This window comes from Salvia splendens, chromosome 16 (genome assembly GCF_004379255.2).
Source record: "Salvia splendens isolate huo1 chromosome 16, SspV2, whole genome shotgun sequence".
NCBI lineage: Eukaryota > Viridiplantae > Streptophyta > Magnoliopsida > Lamiales > Lamiaceae > Salvia > Salvia splendens.
In genome coordinates, this window is record NC_056047.1 from 3266521 (window position 1) to 3283899 (window position 17379).

General features: G+C 41.4%; 2 protein-coding genes across 4 annotated transcripts; both read left to right on the forward strand.

Moving 5' to 3' along the window:
* The first annotated feature begins 9163 nt into the window (after nucleotides 1–9163).
* LOC121769822 (BTB/POZ domain-containing protein NPY5-like) lies at nucleotides 9164–12806 on the forward strand. Of its 2 annotated transcripts, none has more exons than XM_042166584.1 (5): nucleotides 9164–9211; nucleotides 9679–9764; nucleotides 10143–10212; nucleotides 10910–12073; nucleotides 12189–12806. In XM_042166584.1, the coding sequence occupies exons 1-5, from the start codon at nucleotides 9209–9211 to the stop codon at nucleotides 12666–12668; spliced, it is 1803 nt and encodes a 600-aa protein (XP_042022518.1). In that variant the 5' UTR covers nucleotides 9164–9208; the 3' UTR covers nucleotides 12669–12806. The 2 variants fall into 2 exon arrangements, with proteins under 2 accessions (XP_042022518.1, XP_042022519.1); XM_042166585.1 differs by lacking the exon at nucleotides 9164–9211 and adding an exon at nucleotides 9298–9423.
* Nucleotides 12807–14041: 1235 nt separating this feature from the next.
* LOC121772616 (zinc finger BED domain-containing protein RICESLEEPER 2-like) lies at nucleotides 14042–16788 on the forward strand. 2 transcript variants are annotated; one of them, XM_042169789.1, is made up of 2 exons: nucleotides 14042–14473; nucleotides 14813–16788. In XM_042169789.1, exon 2 carries the CDS (start codon nucleotides 14820–14822, stop codon nucleotides 16611–16613), a length of 1794 nt encoding a protein of 597 aa, XP_042025723.1. In that variant the 5' UTR covers nucleotides 14042–14473; nucleotides 14813–14819; the 3' UTR covers nucleotides 16614–16788. The 2 variants fall into 2 exon arrangements, with proteins under 2 accessions (XP_042025723.1, XP_042025722.1); XM_042169788.1 differs by having other exon boundaries at nucleotides 14042–14435.
* Nucleotides 16789–17379: the final 591 nt, after the last annotated feature.

Sequence of the window (17379 nt, forward strand, 5' to 3'; positions counted from 1 at the left end):
TACCACATTTACTTTTTTACACTCGTTTTATTAAAATAATAATAAATAGTTAAAATGGAAAATAAAAAAAGTAAGAGAGAGAATAATGTAAAAAAGATTCTTCTCTACCTTATTCTCTCTTTTATTTTACTATTTCTAGACTTTAACTATTTATTATCATTTTTATAAAATGAGTGCAAAAAGTAAATGTGACGGTTAATGCGGGACGGAGGTATTATTATTATTAATTAATGATGACATTTTGCTTTGAATAAAGCTAGACAATGATTCAGATCCTAACGGATGCATATCCATAAATTACAAACTATTAATTCAAATATTCTTAACGTAACCTAAATTTTCCTGTAAATTTTTAACTTTCGGCTTCACAGATAACCAATTTAAACTCATTTAACATGTGGTGGAATTATTTCTCTAAATTAAGTATATCTAAACCGACATATACTCGTGACCGGTATAATTATATTTCAGAGACTGTAATAATTGTACAATTTATTTCGCAGGTATATCTTGTACAGATCTTCAGATTACAAATAGTAATGAATGTCAGACTTTATTTATTTAAACATTTTTAGTGCATCGGTGATAATCTAAAGTAAAATTATATTCTTAGGTGAATTAAATGTTTACTACACCATGGACCAATTTTTATCTCAATAGAAATTTTTAGCAAACCACCTTGATTATCAATTGAATTAAATATAATATTTTAAAAAATCACAAAAAAAAGTGTTGGGGTTGTGTTTTAATTGGACATCCAACTTGTAACTCCAAAATAAGTGATGAGTACACCACGTGCCCTCCATTGATGACTCTTTCATATATTTTGTTGAGAAATCCGACCACCATTTTTTTTTTGAATAAAGCTATGCGGCCACATTATAGCCGGCCATAAATTAATTAAATAACATAAAAAATTGAATTTTTTTGAATTTTTGGTTTAATACAACTTGATTTTACTTTTATATCATCTTCATTATTTGTTGCTCAACATGTTAGTGTTACTTTTTCGTAGTTTTTGCTCAACTTATTACTACCGTCATTTCTTGATTGTTTCTCAACGTATACACTAATTCGTGATATTAATGTGTTTTACGTAATGAAATTCAAAGATAAGTATCAACTCACAAGTCCATTCACACACGTATAAGTTTGTATCGATAATTCTAATTTTTTTATACATGTAAATGGACTAAATTAACTTTTTATGGCCGGCCATATTATGGCCATTTAGCATCACTCTTTTTTTTTAAACTTTTTTGACTGTAATCAACTAAATTATCATATTTCTCTTTCACGTAAATAACATGGATGGAGTTGGATGCCATTATTATCAAAGTACGTGAGATAAAAGAAGGCAAGTCGTTTTCCATTCCAAAACAAAATATACTAAAAACATTTGACTAAACTCCAAAACAGAGAGAAAGTAAAAAATGTAGCAATGTGATGAATGGGGTGCAACCACAGTGTCAGTTTGGCGTGCCTAGCACTGTGCACTTTTTTATTTCTTTATTCATTGAATTAAAAAGTTAAAATCTTTATTACTGATTCAAAGGGAAGTGAAAAATAAATTTGATATTTTTGCATAAATATGTGGGGAAAAAGGGAAATAAATTTTTGGGAGGGGAGAAAGAGGGCAGCAGTGGTGGGGGCAGTGGTGCTGATTCTCAAGGGATAGATGAGTGTGGGAACATTCTGAGCTTGGCTTTTTGTGAGAACATTATGTTACCATGGTGGCTGGCAAAAATTAGCAGCTACTCATCTTTTTTCATTTCTTCATTTCCCTTTTCTTCCTCAAAACTCTTGGGATTTTGGTAGCCACTTTCAGCATTCACTCATTCAACCTTTCTTGATTAGGTGAGTCTTGCTCATTTGTTATATGATGGAGTACGTACTAAACAAGCCCTACAGCTCGGTAAAAGCCAACCAATCAAACTCTGCTCTCAGGTCGGCATCAAGCTCTACTCTCAGATCGGCAAAAGCTGCTCGGCAATAATTCGGCAGTTCGGTCTCAGTATTCGACCGAACTAGGAGATAGTGGACTCATGCAGGATTTCCACCTCCACTACACCCACGATCTATTTAGTGGTGTCAAGCAGTCATTAACTCATGCAGGATAGTGGACCCATGCAAGATCGCCACGATCTCCACGACATCCACTGCCTAGTAAATGGTGCTGCATGCCACGATCTTGGTTCAATGTATAAATAGAACTTAGATCAGATAGAAAAGGGTTAAGTTCCTTTGAGCTCTCTAGAGATAAAATAGCATATAGCAAGTCTGTGTTGTAAGCTGTAATCCCAGATCAAGCAATACAATCTTGCCCTCCCTTCTTCCCGTGGACGTAGATTTACTTCAGTAAATCGAACCACGTAAATTCATTGTGTCGTAGTCTTTATTCTCTACCAGCATTTACTAACATCAGAAATTCGCGGATTCATCACTGGCGCCGTCTGTGGGAAACAGAGAACCAAATTTGTGATAAAGCGAATTTTTGACCCTTTTTCCACCCCAAAAAAATGCATACCAGATCACATAACACCCATAATACCGTTCGTGATAACCGTGAGGAAGCTAGTCCAGCTCGCAGGTCTGAAAAACGGCCTCGGGAGACATCTACCTCCGGTTCTCACGAAGAAGGAACAAGCCACTCCAGGAGTCATCGCACCGAGTCTTCCCAGCAGCCCGATTTAAATGAAGCTGTCAAGCTGTTCTTGGCCGAGAAGCAGGAGGAGTTCTTAACCTTCCTGCAGAAGAGCCAACAGCCGGAGAAGACAACGGCGGATTCTCCCTCCTCATCCAGACATGAAAGTCACTACCGCAGTAGTGACGTGTCTTCCAGGAGAAAGAATCCTCAACCCCGACATGTTCCTGTTCCTCCTCGGTACCGGAACCACAGGAGAACTCCATCTCCTCCGTACCGAAGAAATATCGGGTTCGCCATGTACGGAGCATTAAAGACTCCGTTCTCGGACGATATCACCCGAACTCCTTTGCCGCGGAACTACCGGACACCGTCAATGACTTATGACGGGCTAGTGGATCCTCATGACTTCCTGGGACGCTATCAGTATAATATGGCGAACCAGGGTCTCAATGAGGTCCATATGTGCAAGCTGTTCCCCGAGCTGCTCATCGGGAACGCCAGAAGGTGGTTCGACAGCCTTCCTCAAGGCAGCATTAGATCCTACCGAGATCTAATGGATGCTTTCCACAGGAGGTTCTTTCAGAAAGCGGAAGCCCGGATCACTTCGGCTCAGCTGCTTTCTATACGTCAAGGTCGCGACGAAAAGATCAGCGACTTCATGACGAGATTCCACAAGGAATGCCTACAAGTAGATGATCTCAACGATCTACTTGTCATTTCGGCATTCCAAAATGGAATCCTGCCCGGAGCTCTCTACAGAAAGCTCGTGGAGTGCGGTCCGCAAACAGCTCAAGAAATGTGGGACATTGCGGACCAGTTTTCCCGTGCGGATGAGGCAGACCGTCGAAAACGGTCTTTAGACAGCTCATCCCGAGAAGAGAAAAAGAAGCCCGATCAAAGCGGCCAGGTGCTTCCTCGCCGAACTCCTTTTGAAAGAATTCAAAGGGCACCGGTACAAGGCAGATTGGGGCCACGTCTCAATCCTGAGAAGCCGCCCGCTCAGTTCGTACCATTAAACAAGTCAAGAGCGGAAATTTTCGAACTACATTCCGATATGTTCGAAAAACCAAAGCGGATGACGAAATCAGCCGCGCGGCGACCTCAGGATCAATATTGCTCCTTCCATCAAGCCCACGGTCACGATACCGAGGAGTGCCGAAATTTGGCTGCAGGTATTGATGTTCTTGTGAAAACAGGAACGTTAAAAAAATACCAAAGCAAGCAGCCGAAAAAGAACAAAAGGCAGAGAGGTGCGAACTGCAATCCTCAGGATCCGAAAAGGCATGAGGATCCCGAAGACGACGACGAGCCGCAATATGATGGAGTAATCCAGACTATTGATGCTCTCCCTGCCGGGAAGACTAAGTCGTCCCTAAAAGCAGAACGCAGAGGTTCCAATCAAGAGGAGCCAACACATAAAAGGCTGAAGAAAGACGAAGTGATTACATTTTCAGATGCCGATCCCGTCCCAGCCATCTCTCCTCACCAAGACGCTATTGTCATTCAAGCCGGAGTGGCAAACAAACTGATCCACAGAGTATTTGTGGATACAGGAGCGTCAGTCAGCATTCTTTTTAAAGAATGTTTCGATAAAATGGAAGTGGATCCAGCTCGGCTCAGTCCGGCTCTACTTCCTCTGAAAAGTTTCGCCCAGGAGGACACCCGCCCTGAAGGTATTATCAGCCTTCCGATCACGGTGGGAAAAGCGCCTACAAGCTCCAATACGATGATCGAGTTCTTTGTGGTGAAAGCTCGGTCCCCGTACAACATCATCCTGGGGAGAGACTGGCTCAACACAGTTCGGGCCGTTTGCTCTACTTATCACCTTACCATCAAGATCCCCACTAAAGGTGGGATAGCGGTCATCCGAGGTGATCAAAAGAGAGCAAAAGAATGTCTGCAGATTGCGCTTAAAAGTGCCGAACAATCAGTTCGGCACCATCAAGCATAGCAATCACAGCAACCGGAGTCAGAGGCAAGCGAGATGACCGAAGTCACTTCAGAGCCGAACTCAATGACCGTTCAGTTATACGAAGATGATCCATCCAGAACGGTCAAGATCGGCTTCGCAGGAACGCCTCTACTCCGGGAAAAGACCATTCAGCTCCTCAAGGAGTACAAAGATGTCTTTGCATGGTCTCCGTTGGACATGACCGGAGTGCCCCCCGAGGTAATCACTCATCGGTTAAATATTGATCCTTCAATCCGGCCAGTAAAACAGAAGCAAAGACTCTTTGCGGCAGAAAGAAGCCAAGTCATCCATGACGAAGTCCGCCAATTACTGAAAGCGGATGTACTATTCGAGGTGAAATATCCTTCTTGGGTGGCCAATCCTGTGATGATCAAGAAAAAAGAAGGAGGATGGCGGATGTGCATAGATTTTACCGATCTAAACAAGCACTGTCCTAAAGATTGCTATCCCCTTCCGAATATAGATAAAAAAGTAGAAGCTTTGATCGGCTTCGAAATTTTCTGTTTTCTTGATTTATACAAAGGATATCACCAAGTGTTGATGGATGAGAGTGACGCTCCGAAAACAGCTTTCATTACCGATTTCGGCATTTTCGCTTATAAAAAGATGCCATTCGGGTTAAAGAATGCCGGAGCCACTTATCAAAGGATGGTAGACAAGCTTTTTCGGCACCTAATCGGAAAACAGGTTGAAGTGTATGTCGACGACATAGTTGTCAAAAGCAAAAGCACTTCGGAGTACGAAGACAACCTCAAATCCACTCTCGACGTGCTCCGAAAAGCCAACCTCAAACTCAACCCCCAAAAATGTACCTTTTTGGTAGATTCGGGAAAATTTCTGGGTTGTTGGGTTTCAAAGGACGGACTCAAGGCAAATCCCTCAAAAGTTCAAGTTATTCAGAACATGGCGATGCCGAAGTCCATACACGATGTGCAAAGACTAACTGGATGTCTAGCCGCATTGAATAGATTCCTTTCCCAAGCAGCCGAAAAGCAACTACCGTTCTTCAAAGTGTTAAAAAAGGCACCAAAGTTTGAGTGGGGAGCCGAGCAGAAAAAGGCTTTTGACGAGCTCAAAAGTTATTTAGCCGAGCTTCCAATTCTCTCTGCTCCAACAGATGCCGAAGTGATTTTCTTATACTTAGCGGCATCCGATCAAACCATTAGCGCGGTGCTTGTACGAGAAGAAGGCCTAAAGCAGTTTCCCATCTACTTTACGAGCCGAGCATTAAGAGGTCCAGAAACAAGGTATCAACCTCTGGAAAAAATTGCTCTGGCGTTAGTAAATGCAGCAAGGAGACTGCGGCCATACTTCTATGCTCACAAGGTATGCGTCTTAACCGATCTGCCTCTTCGGCAAGTTTTGACCAAGCCAGAAGCATCAGGCAGAATCGCTAAATGGGCCATAGAGCTGGGAGAACACTCAATCGAGTATCTACCTCGGAAAGCCATCAAGGGACAAGCCTTGGCAGATTTTCTTGCAGAAGCAAAGTTCGATCAAGCAATTCCTGTTATTGCCGAACAGAAGAATTCTGCCAATGCCGAACTAGCACAGCCCTTGGAATCCGAAGTAGAGCCGCCGGACTGCTGGAGCGGATTCGTAGATGGAGCTTCAAACAAGATGGGAAGTGGAGCTGGTATTTTACTTGTCGCTCCCGACGGACACGAGGTAACCTACTCACTTCGGTTCCTATTCCCCACTACTAATAATGAAGCCGAGTACGAAGCCCTCCTGGCCGGACTCCAGTTAGCGCAAAGTCTGCTCGTCAAATCTCTCAAAGTCCATTGTGATTCACAAGTCATAGTAAATCACATGTTGGGTACAAGTGAAGCTCGTGACGAGAGAATGAAGAAGTATTTGGACAAAGCGCAAAGCATCAGCCGAAGTTTCTCCTATTTTCGGATAATCCGCATTCCCAGAGCGGAAAATAGCCGAGCAGATACCTTAAGTAAGTTGGCCTCAGATCCGAGCTCAAAAGCGGAAGAATTAATGCATCGAAGCATTGATGAAGCCGAGGTACATTCAGTATCCAGCTCGCCGAACTGGATGACGCCGATCTTGCAGTATCTGGATCAAGGACAATTGCCCGAGGATAAGAGAGAAGCTCGGAAGATCACGTGCCGAGCACTTCGGTACGAACTTCATGAAGGAGTCCTCTTTAGAAAGTCTTACCTCCAGCCGTTATTGCGGTGCGTAGGACCAGAAGAGACGGACTACATCCTCAGAGAAGTTCATGAAGGATCGTGCGGTAGCCACATCGGAGCCAGAGCTTTAGCTAAAAAAGTTCTGAGATGGGGATATTATTGGCCAACCATGGTACAAGAGGCAGTGCAGCTCGTCAAGAAGTGTACGAAGTGCCAAATTCATGCAAATGTCCCAAGGATGCCGCAGACCGATCTATACACTATGCAAAGCCCTTGGCCTTTCATGCAATGGGGCATAGACATAGTGGGACCACTTCCTCAAGCTCCTCGGCAAATGAAATTCCTTATCGTTGCCGTGGACTACTTCACGAAGTGGGTGGAGGCTGAACCATTAGCTACGATAACGAGCTCAAAGGCATTGGACTTCGTCTGGAAGAACATAGTGTGCCGATTTGGCATACCCCACATCCTCATCTCGGATAACGGGACTCAGTTCACCGACAAGACGTTCAAGAATTGGTGCCAAGAGCTGAATATTCAACAGCGGTTCACTTCGGTCTCTCATCCACAAGCAAACGGACAAACGGAGGTAACAAATCGTATCCTGGTGAAAGGGTTAAAAGCTCGGTTAGAACAAGCCAAAGGACAATGGGTAGAAAATCTCCCTCAAGTCCTATGGTCCTACCGAACTACACCCACAACCTCCAACGGTGAAACTCCGTACAGTCTTGTGTACGGCACTGAAGCCGTGATTCCGGTGGAGATCGGCATACCCAGTCCCCGAACTCTAAATTTCTCAGCAGAAATGAATGACGACGGACTGAAAGCCGAGCTAGATCTTGCCGAAGAAAGAAGAGAATTGGCATGCATAAAAGCAGCCAAGTACAAGGAGCAAGTAGCCCGGTATTACAACCAAAGGGTGAAGAAGCTGCAATTTCAAGTGGGAGATCTCGTCTTGAGAAACAACGAAGTAAGCCGAGCAGAAAAGCTGGGCAAGCTCGAACCCACATGGGAAGGTCCGTATCGGGTGTCAGAAGTCCTCGGCAAAGGGTCTTACAAATTGGCTCACATGTCAGGAGAACAGGTACCCCGAACATGGCACATTTCCAACCTCAAGAAGTTCCATTTGTAAGAGACAGTCCGGTCAGTCAGTCTTGAGTCCTGTTCGGTCAATGTGCTTTCTTTGGTTTGCTTGGTCTTTGTGCTTTCTTTGGTTTGCTTGGTCTTTGTTTGTCTCTGTGCGTTTTGTCTATGTGTTTTGTCTGTCTCTGTGCGTGTCGTCTCTTACAAATGTTACTGAGGTATCTTGTTCTTCGAAGGCTGATCCCCTTCTTAGAACATATACAAGCCAACGATTGTGAGTCAAAGCTTCTAAAGAGGATACAAGACCACAATTCAGCTTAAACAAGCACTTCGTCTGAAACGAACTGCAATAAGCCAACGATTGTGAAGTCCAAGCTTCTAAAGAGGATACAAGACCACAATTCGGCTTAAAAATCAAGCACTTCGTCTGAAACGAACTGCAACAAAAGTCCGATTCACGCGATAAAACTTGCCTGAATTAGGACAAGGGAAAGTCCGATCCACGCGATAAAACTCGCCGAATTAGGACAAGGGAAAGTCCGATCCCCAAATTAGGACAACGGAAAGTCCGATCCGAGCGATAAAACTCGCCAAATTAGGACACAAACCAAGTCCGGTCAAAGAAGAGTTCACTTCATCAGACCGAGGACAAACATCAACTTACCCCGTACCTTTATCCAGAATGCCGAAGTGATTCACTTCGCTTTTCGGGGGGGGTAGTGATGGAGTACGTACTAAACAAGCCCTACAGCTCGGTAAAAGCCAACCAATCAAACTCTGCTCTCAGGTCGGCATCAAGCTCTACTCTCAGATCGGCAAAAGCTGCTCGGCAATAATTCGGCAGTTCGGTCTCAGTATTCGACCGAACTAGGAGATAGTGGACTCATGCAGGATTTCCACCTCCACTACACCCACGATCTATTTAGTGGTGTCAAGCAGTCATTAACTCATGCAGGATAGTGGACCCATGCAAGATCGCCACGATCTCCACGACATCCACTGCCTAGTAAATGGTGCTGCATGCCACGATCTTGGTTCAATGTATAAATAGAACTTAGATCAGATAGAAAAGGGTTAAGTTCCTTTGAGCTCTCTAGAGATAAAATAGCATATAGCAAGTCTGTGTTGTAAGCTGTAATCCCAGATCAAGCAATACAATCTTGCCCTCCCTTCTTCCCGTGGACGTAGATTTACTTCAGTAAATCGAACCACGTAAATTCATTGTGTCGTAGTCTTTATTCTCTACCAGCATTTACTAACATCAGAAATTCGCGGATTCATCATTATAGTTTCTTTCTTTTTCTTGTAATGATTCTGGTTGGTTTTGGTTGAACTTTGTTGTGCTTTTTTTGTGATGTGACAATGGTAAAAATGTGATCTTGGTTTTTGCTACTATCACTAGTTGAGTATAATACTAATTTGTTTTGGGAAATTGTAGTTTTATGTAGCAATGGGAACAAAATTTGTTGGTTGGAGTGATTTAGGTGGATATGTTCCCATTACCCTCCAAATCTAGTTGATGCCTTTTGTCTACCAAGATTTCTGCTGGCTTTGACTGATGCTTCAAAACTTGATTGGTTGTTAGAAAATCTTTATTTGGGGAATGTGGATTTTGGGGGGTTTTGACTTTTTTTTTATTTTATTTTATTGAAGTTGGTAGTAGTAAATTTATAAGTTTGAGATATGAGTGAGAGCAACAATTAGTCATCCTCTGTTTTTAAGGCTGGACTTGGGAGAGCTTTATCTTCTTCCACAGCTTGCACTTGCTACTTCCATTTTATCTCTCAAGTAACAAGTACTAATAAGTTGTTTTTGTTTAAACAAATCTGCAGCAAGATATCATATACATCAAGAAAATGAAGTTTATGAAGCTGGGCTCCAAACCTGATCAGTTTCAGAATGATGGGGACAATATCAGGTTAACCATTCACTTTTATGATCTGTTTTAGTTCTAGTTTGATTAGCATATGCTGTTTATGTTCTATAGCTTATATTGTCAATAAATGGCCACCTAAATCATGGAAATCTTGAGTTTTTAGTTTGGATTTTGTGTACTAAATCTACTGATTGAATTGGATATAGATTATCAAATAGTTTTGATGTTTCTCCAAAGTTGGTAACACAGTATCCTATTTGTCCCAATTTATCTTCTCCTATCTACTTTAATGCTATCAATTACTAGTATTCTGTAACACAAAAACCATCATCATTAGAAGATGAGATGGTAAGTTTGCTGGTTTTCTATATCAATGTATAAAGTTACTAAAAATGGGACTGCCCCAAAATTTTCTTTCAGATATGTAGCAACAGAGTTGGCCACTGATTTGATCATTAATGTTGGTGATGTCAAGTTCTATCTCCACAAGGTATATCCATTTTCTTGCTTAACATATTGCTAATACAGTTTGATGCAGTGGCGGATCCAGAACTCAATACGGAGGGGGCGGAATTAAATTTTAAAAAATTAATATAATTTTAAGAATAAAATTAAATAATATATTTAATTAAAAATAAAAAAATAATACTACATTAAATAGCAAATATTTAAACTCCATAAATATTTCAAATGTTTATTTTGATATACTAATAAGATGCAATAAAAATTACATAAAATAAGTATTTTTTAATAATAAATAGTAAAATATAGTATAAAAAATATTTAACTAAAAAATTAATAGTATAACAAAATAATATGTGTAAACTAATAAAAATATATATTCATAAAGTATTTCAATGGTTAAATTTAGTAATAAGAAGTTATATGAATTGATAAAATAAAGAAAGAAAGGTCAAAAAAATAGAAAATGATCTTATTGAGGCTAGATCCATGGATCTCTTGGTTAAAAGTCCAAAAACATAACCACTAGGCTACTAACTGTAATACAACATTCATTGAAAACTCATGTTTTTTTATTCATGGAGGGGGCGATTTTTGCTATTTCCGGATCGATTATAAGGGATATTTAGGCTCTCCGAACGGCCGGGAAGGGGCGGTCGCCCCCCGGATCCGCCGGTGGTTTGATGTAACAAACCATCAATATTTATGCTTGTTTCTTGTTGCAGTTTCCTCTTCTCTCCAAGAGCTCTCACCTTCAGAAGCTCGTTGGCAACGCGAATGAAGAAAACGATGAAATTCGCATAGACGACATCCCGGGAGGACCTACTGCGCTTGAAATATGTGCCAAGTTCTGCTATGGCATGGTCGCCACGCTCAACGCCTACAACGTTGTTGCAGCACGCTGTGCAGCGGAGTATCTTGAAATGCACGAGGCTGTCGAGAAAGGAAACCTCATATACAAGATTGACGTCTTCCTCACCTCCAGCATCTTCCGAAGCTGGAAAGATTCCATAATCCTTCTCCAGATTACACGGTCTCATCTCCCCTGGTCCGAGGAGCTGAAGATCGTCAGCCACTGCCTCGATTCCATAGCTTCCAAGGCTTCCATCGAGCCTTCCAGAGTGGATTGGTCGTATACCTATAACCGGAAGAAGCTCATGTCCGGGAACGAACAGGATCCTCTCTGGAACGGTGTGAGGCAGCAGCAAACCGTGCCTAAAGACTGGTGGGTTGAGGAGCTTTGTGAGCTTCAGATTGATCTGTACAAACGCGTGATTTCAACGATACGTGCTAAAGGGAGAGTTTCTGCTGATGTGATCGGAGATTCGTTGCAAGCTTATGTCTCAAGAAGGCTCCCTGGCTTCAGCAAAGGCACTATACGAGGCGGAGACACACTCAAGTACCGATACTTGGTTGAAACCATCACGGAGTTGCTGCCAACGGAGATGAACTCTGCACCGTGTAGTTTCCTGCTCAAGTTACTGCAAGCTTCGTTCGTGTTGGGATGTGGAGAGCTTGGGAGACGGGAGCTGATGCAGAAAATCGCCCTGCAGCTCGGGGAAGCAACCGTAGCTGATTTTCTGATCCGTTCGCCTAATGGTGAGATGGCCTTATATAACATAGACATAGTGTATGACTTGGTTGAGCAGTTTGTGATGCAAGAACACAGCGACTGCTCTCTCGATCCCAAGTTTAACGACATGTACCCGGGATTCCCCTCCGATGCTGCCAAGGAAAACGTCGCTACCTTTGTGGATAGTTATCTGGCTGAAGCTGCACGAGACGCCTCGTTGCCTCTGTCCAGATTTCTCGACCTAGCAGCGATGGTCTCGAGCTTTCCAAGACAGACGCACGACAGAATCTACCGCGCCATTGACATGTTTCTCAAGGTTTGTCTCTGCATACCATTTAGGGACACAATTTTCCAAACACGACTACTTCAAGAATTTTGCCTCTTCTGTTCGTTCCGTTGTAGCTAAAACGAGCTGTACTCGATTGTTGCAGGAGCACCCGGAGATTAGTAAGAGCGACAAGAAGAAGATGTGCCGGTTGATGGATTGCAGGAAGCTATCGGGCGAGGCGTGTGCGCATGTTGTGCAAAACGAGAGGCTCCCGTTGCGGGTTGTTATGCAGGTTCTCTTCTTCGAGCATAGCCGGGCAGCTGGAGGAGGCAGTGATCACACAATGTCTATTAAGGCCTTGCTTCCCGGTGGGTCGTATGGGAGCTCGAGGTCTGGCACGACCAACACTGATGACGACTGGGAGGGCGAGCAGACGTCCGAGGAGATTAAGTCGTTGAAGGCCGAGCTGGCTTCGTTGAGGCTGAAAAACGGAGGAGGCGGAGCAGAGAAGGGCGGGGCCAGAGGAGCGAAGATGGTGGCGAAGATGTGGTCGAACGAGAACAGCGGCTCGGACACGTCGGGGAGCTTGGAGGAGAGTAGATCTACGCCTTCAAGGAGTAGTAGGAGACGCCCTTTGTCATAGAATTGCTATCAAACTTGGATGTATTGTGTTTTGAGTTTTTGGCTTTGGTTGATGATGTTGTTACATATGTAGAGATAGAGGTGAACTTGTCCTAATTCTCTCTACAAAAAATTACACTTGAAAATAATGAATGGCTTATTTTGGGAGTATAATGCTTCTATTGTGATTACTACTAGTATAATATTGGGGCAGCAATGTGGTTAAATTAAGGCAACTAATATCAAGGTCAAATGTACTTGATTTATTGAGTTTGTACTGTATTTGTAATTATTTCAAAATAAATACTACTTCCGTCTAAAAAAATCACGTTTTACCAATTTGGGTCATCTACACTAAAGATAGTCTTTATATATTTATAGAAAGTTTTTTTTTAATTTCTAATTAGATGAGTCATTTTCACTAATAACACTTTAATAACACTTCTAGATGGTATGCTACACTTTCAATACTCGATTGAATTTGTCTCTATTAATTTAAACCTAATACTGCTGTCTGTTCCAACAATCTAATTCTACTTAGTGTAGTTTCAAGTTGCAGTTTTTGTTCAATGTCGAGATTTCTTAGCAAGTTTTTGTCAAGTGTTCTTAGTTAATTGAAACAAGTTTAACATTCTTCTTCATCTAACCTTGCCATTGCTCTCTTAATATTTCCTCTCTATACTGCAAGAATTTTGGTGTTATAGTTTAAATTGTCTAGTAATATCAGTACATATCAGCTACCTTTGATAATATTGTGTATTTTGTCTTGATTAATGTTTAGTGTTTCCTTCTAATGTTTTTTGGATTGCATGTGAATTTCCTAGTTGGTTGGTGATTGGAATGTTAACCATTTTTACATTTTTTGAATATTCTGATTGTAGTGTTCCATGGAGTATTGTGAATGTCATTCCGATTCTAGCATCAATCAAGATTCCGATGTTGAGTTATCAGAAGAAGATAATGAGATGTGTATAGATATCGAGGAGATGTTTCAAGATGAAGAGGTGCAAAAAGCTACTAGGATGTCATTAGCTAAGATGATTATCCATGAGGAGCTTCCGTTTAGTTTCGTAGAGGAAGAAGCATTCAACCGGTTTATGAGAGCAGCTAATCCACTTTTCAAGATCCCAACCAGACACGAATTAAGAGAAGACAACATCTATTTATCTATCAGAGTATGCTACTCCATTAATTTGAACATCATGTGATTATTTTACCCATTGGGCCTTACTATAGTTTTGGGCCTTCAATTGGGCATATATCAGCTTGTCCAACACTGGAACTAAGTCCACTAATAAAATAATACTACAATGTCAATGGTGAACAAATGATAACTGGAACAATATAAACTACTCGAGAGGGAAGAGATTAACAATCACTCAATATAAAAATTAATAATAGAGTTGCACCACAAAATTGAGACAACACGGTGAATGAAATCAAGTTTCAGACAAACATTTTGTAGCTGCCAACTTTCCTGCAAATGCCAAGAACACAATCACAACAACGGAACTAACCTTCGCTTATCGGTTCGAGTTCCGGTTCAGGTTCAGGTTCAGGTTCCAATATCGATATGCCGATATACCTATACCGATATACCGATATACCGATACCGATACCGATACCGATACCGATAACCGATTTTGGCAGCCTCAAATTGTATTATCGATACCCATACCCTAAAGGCCTAAACCCTACTTATACCCTGCGCCGTTACTAATACCTCCCTCGCCTCCTCTAATCACTCTCGCCTCTCTCGCCGCCGCCGTCTTTGTTTCAGCCTGCAACGGTATCTCTTTTCTCCTTCCCCCATTTCGCAGTCTCCGTGTATGTTTTCAATACTCGATTTAATTAGCCTCAATTAAACCTAATACTACTCAGATTCTATGGAGTCCTTGGTGTAGTTTTAAGTTCAGATTTTTATTCCATTCCTTTGCAAGTTTTGACAATTGTTCTTGATTATAATCAATTAAGACAAGTTTTAACATTCTTGTCACTACTCTGTTATTTTTTGCTCTGTTTTTTTACTTTATATACTGCAAGAATTTTGATGTTTCATGTCAAAATTGTCTAGTAATATTATCCACCTTTGTATTTTGCCTTGATTAATGTTTACTTTCCTACTCAATTACCTAGTTGGTTTCATTAAATTGTTTACCATTGTAGTGTTTCCATGGAGAATTCTGAATGTCTTTCCCAAGCTAGCAACGACTATGATTCAGATGTTGAGATGTCAGAAGAAGAATGTCTGAAGTATTCACAAGAAGTGAAGGAGAGGTTTGAAGACATTGAGGTACAAAAATCTTGTAGAATGGCTTTAGCTAGGATGATTATCCTCCAAGAGCTTCCATTCAGCTCCATACAGCAACAAGGATTCCAGATGTTGATGACAGAAATTAATCCATATTTCAAGATCCCGACTATACGCGAACTAGGATCCGACTGCGTGAAGGTGTTCCTGCTGCAGAAGGAGCAGATGCGGAAGTTTTTCAGTTCACAAGGCATGGGAAGAGTGTCAATCACCACAGAATGCTGGGCTTCAACGGAAGGCTTGGATTTCATCTCTGTCACAGCACATTGCATCGACAAGGAATGGAAACTGCATAGGAAAATAATCAGTTTTTCGCAGCTGCAATCTCACAGTGGAGAGGATGTTGCTGCGGTTGTTACTGCTGCGGTGGAGGAGTGGGGGTTGCAGAGGGTTCTCTGCTTCACCATGAAACCGGAAAATGATGTAGCGATAAGGCACATGAAGTCGGTTTTTGATGAGAGGAATATGGTGGTTATTGCTGATGGGAAATATTTTCATGTGCGATGTGTTGCAAACATAGTCACTTCGGTTGTGTGTGAGGGATTAGCGGAGATAGACATGTCTGTGAGACGAGTCAGAGAAGCCATGAAATGGATAACGGCTTATAGCAGCAGATCTAATCAATTCAAAGATCTTGCAAAATTGTATAAGGTTGATACTGAGAGAGATTTGTGTGTGGATATCCCGACTAAGTGGAGCTCAACTTACTTAATGCTAGAGGCAGCTTTGCCATACGAGCGGGTCATGGAAGGATTTAAGTTGTTGAGCCCCGAGTTTGTCCGTGATTTGAGTGAGATGCAAGACAATGAGATGCAGGACGATGAGATGCAAGACGATGATCTTACTACTATCGGGGTGCCTAGAGTTGAAGATTGGCTTGCGATTAAGAGGATGAGTGGTTACCTCCAAAAGTTCCACCAGTTTATCCGTCTCGTCTCTGATGCCAAAAATGTCACTGCGCATTTATTTTTTAAGGAAATGTGCACTATCTTCAGTATGATTAAGCGGTTGGAGAGGGATGAAGATGATGCCAAAAGAAGTCTGGCAACGGAGATGAAGACAAGGCTTGGGAAGTATTGGTCCGAGGAAAAGGAGTTGAACCCAAAAATGAACAAGATTCTTTACATCGCTGCATTGTTAGATCCTAGACAGAAGATGAAACATGTGCAGTTATGTCTGAAGACCGTGTATGGTGATAATCGGGCAAATGAGTTGATGGAAGAGTTGACCAAGTCAATCAATGACTTGTTTGAGTTGTACCAGAAAGATATGACTCTGATTTTGGGTCAAACACCAACACCGGCAACACCAATGTCTGATATACATGTTCCTGATGACGATGACTCCAATGGGTCAGAGATCACTCGATACTTTGCGGAAGAGCTATACGAGACAAGGGCTAGTGAGGTTAATCATTTTGATATTCTTCAGTGGTGGTCGAGTTATGGCTCGTGCTTTCCCGTTTTGTCTGCTATGGCAAGAGATATCATGGCTATTCCAGTATCTAGTGTTGCTTCTAAGGTTGCGTTTAACACGGAGGGTCGTGTTCTATCCGAATTTAGAAGCTCTTTGCCTCCGAGGTATATCGAAGCTTTGATATGTGCTAAAAATTGGTTGTCTAGTTCCAGTGACAGTGACGATGAAGATGGTGAGTGAGTAGTTGATTTTAATCTGTTATTATCAAGCCAGTGTCATAGCTTGACTTTGATTGGCATGTTAAACTCAATTTCATTATGTTTTAATTCGAATTTGATCTAAGTTGCTTTTCAAATTTCTGAATGTCAATTACTGTTTATGTTTATGTTTATGTTTATGTTTATGTTTATGTTTATGTTTATGTTTATGTTTATGAGATGAGATTTGATATCAAATACTGTTTTTTTGAGATTTGATTATGGTAGTACACCTATGACATAGACACTCTTTTTTCTATCCAAAATAGACTATAGTTTTGGCCATCAAATATGGGCTAGGCACACCTCAGTGAGTCACTTACAAATTATTTAGAAGCTTCTAAGATTTTATGATTATTTGACCCACAAATATTGAAGCATTTTGTGTGTGTTATCTCAGTTTATAAATTGATTTACATGACTAATGATGTATGCATTTCGCCTTCCCATCATCATATTACCATTGATTTTAACTCGCGCAAACATATACATCCTGCTCGAATTCATTCTTTTGGAGATGTTCAAGCAATAGACTTCTTGTATTAGTAACGTAAGATTGAAGATTGCTCCAGTTCAAACTAAATAAATAAAGTAATTACTCAAACAAAAAAGATTGAGCTAGTTCAATTTTTGATATGGGGCTTCTAATTATTTATTCGGCCCAGTCAACTCCACAAATTTTATACTTCCTTCTATCTCATTACAAGTGAGGCGTTTCTTTCTAGCGGTTGTTTTGCGAAGATAATAAT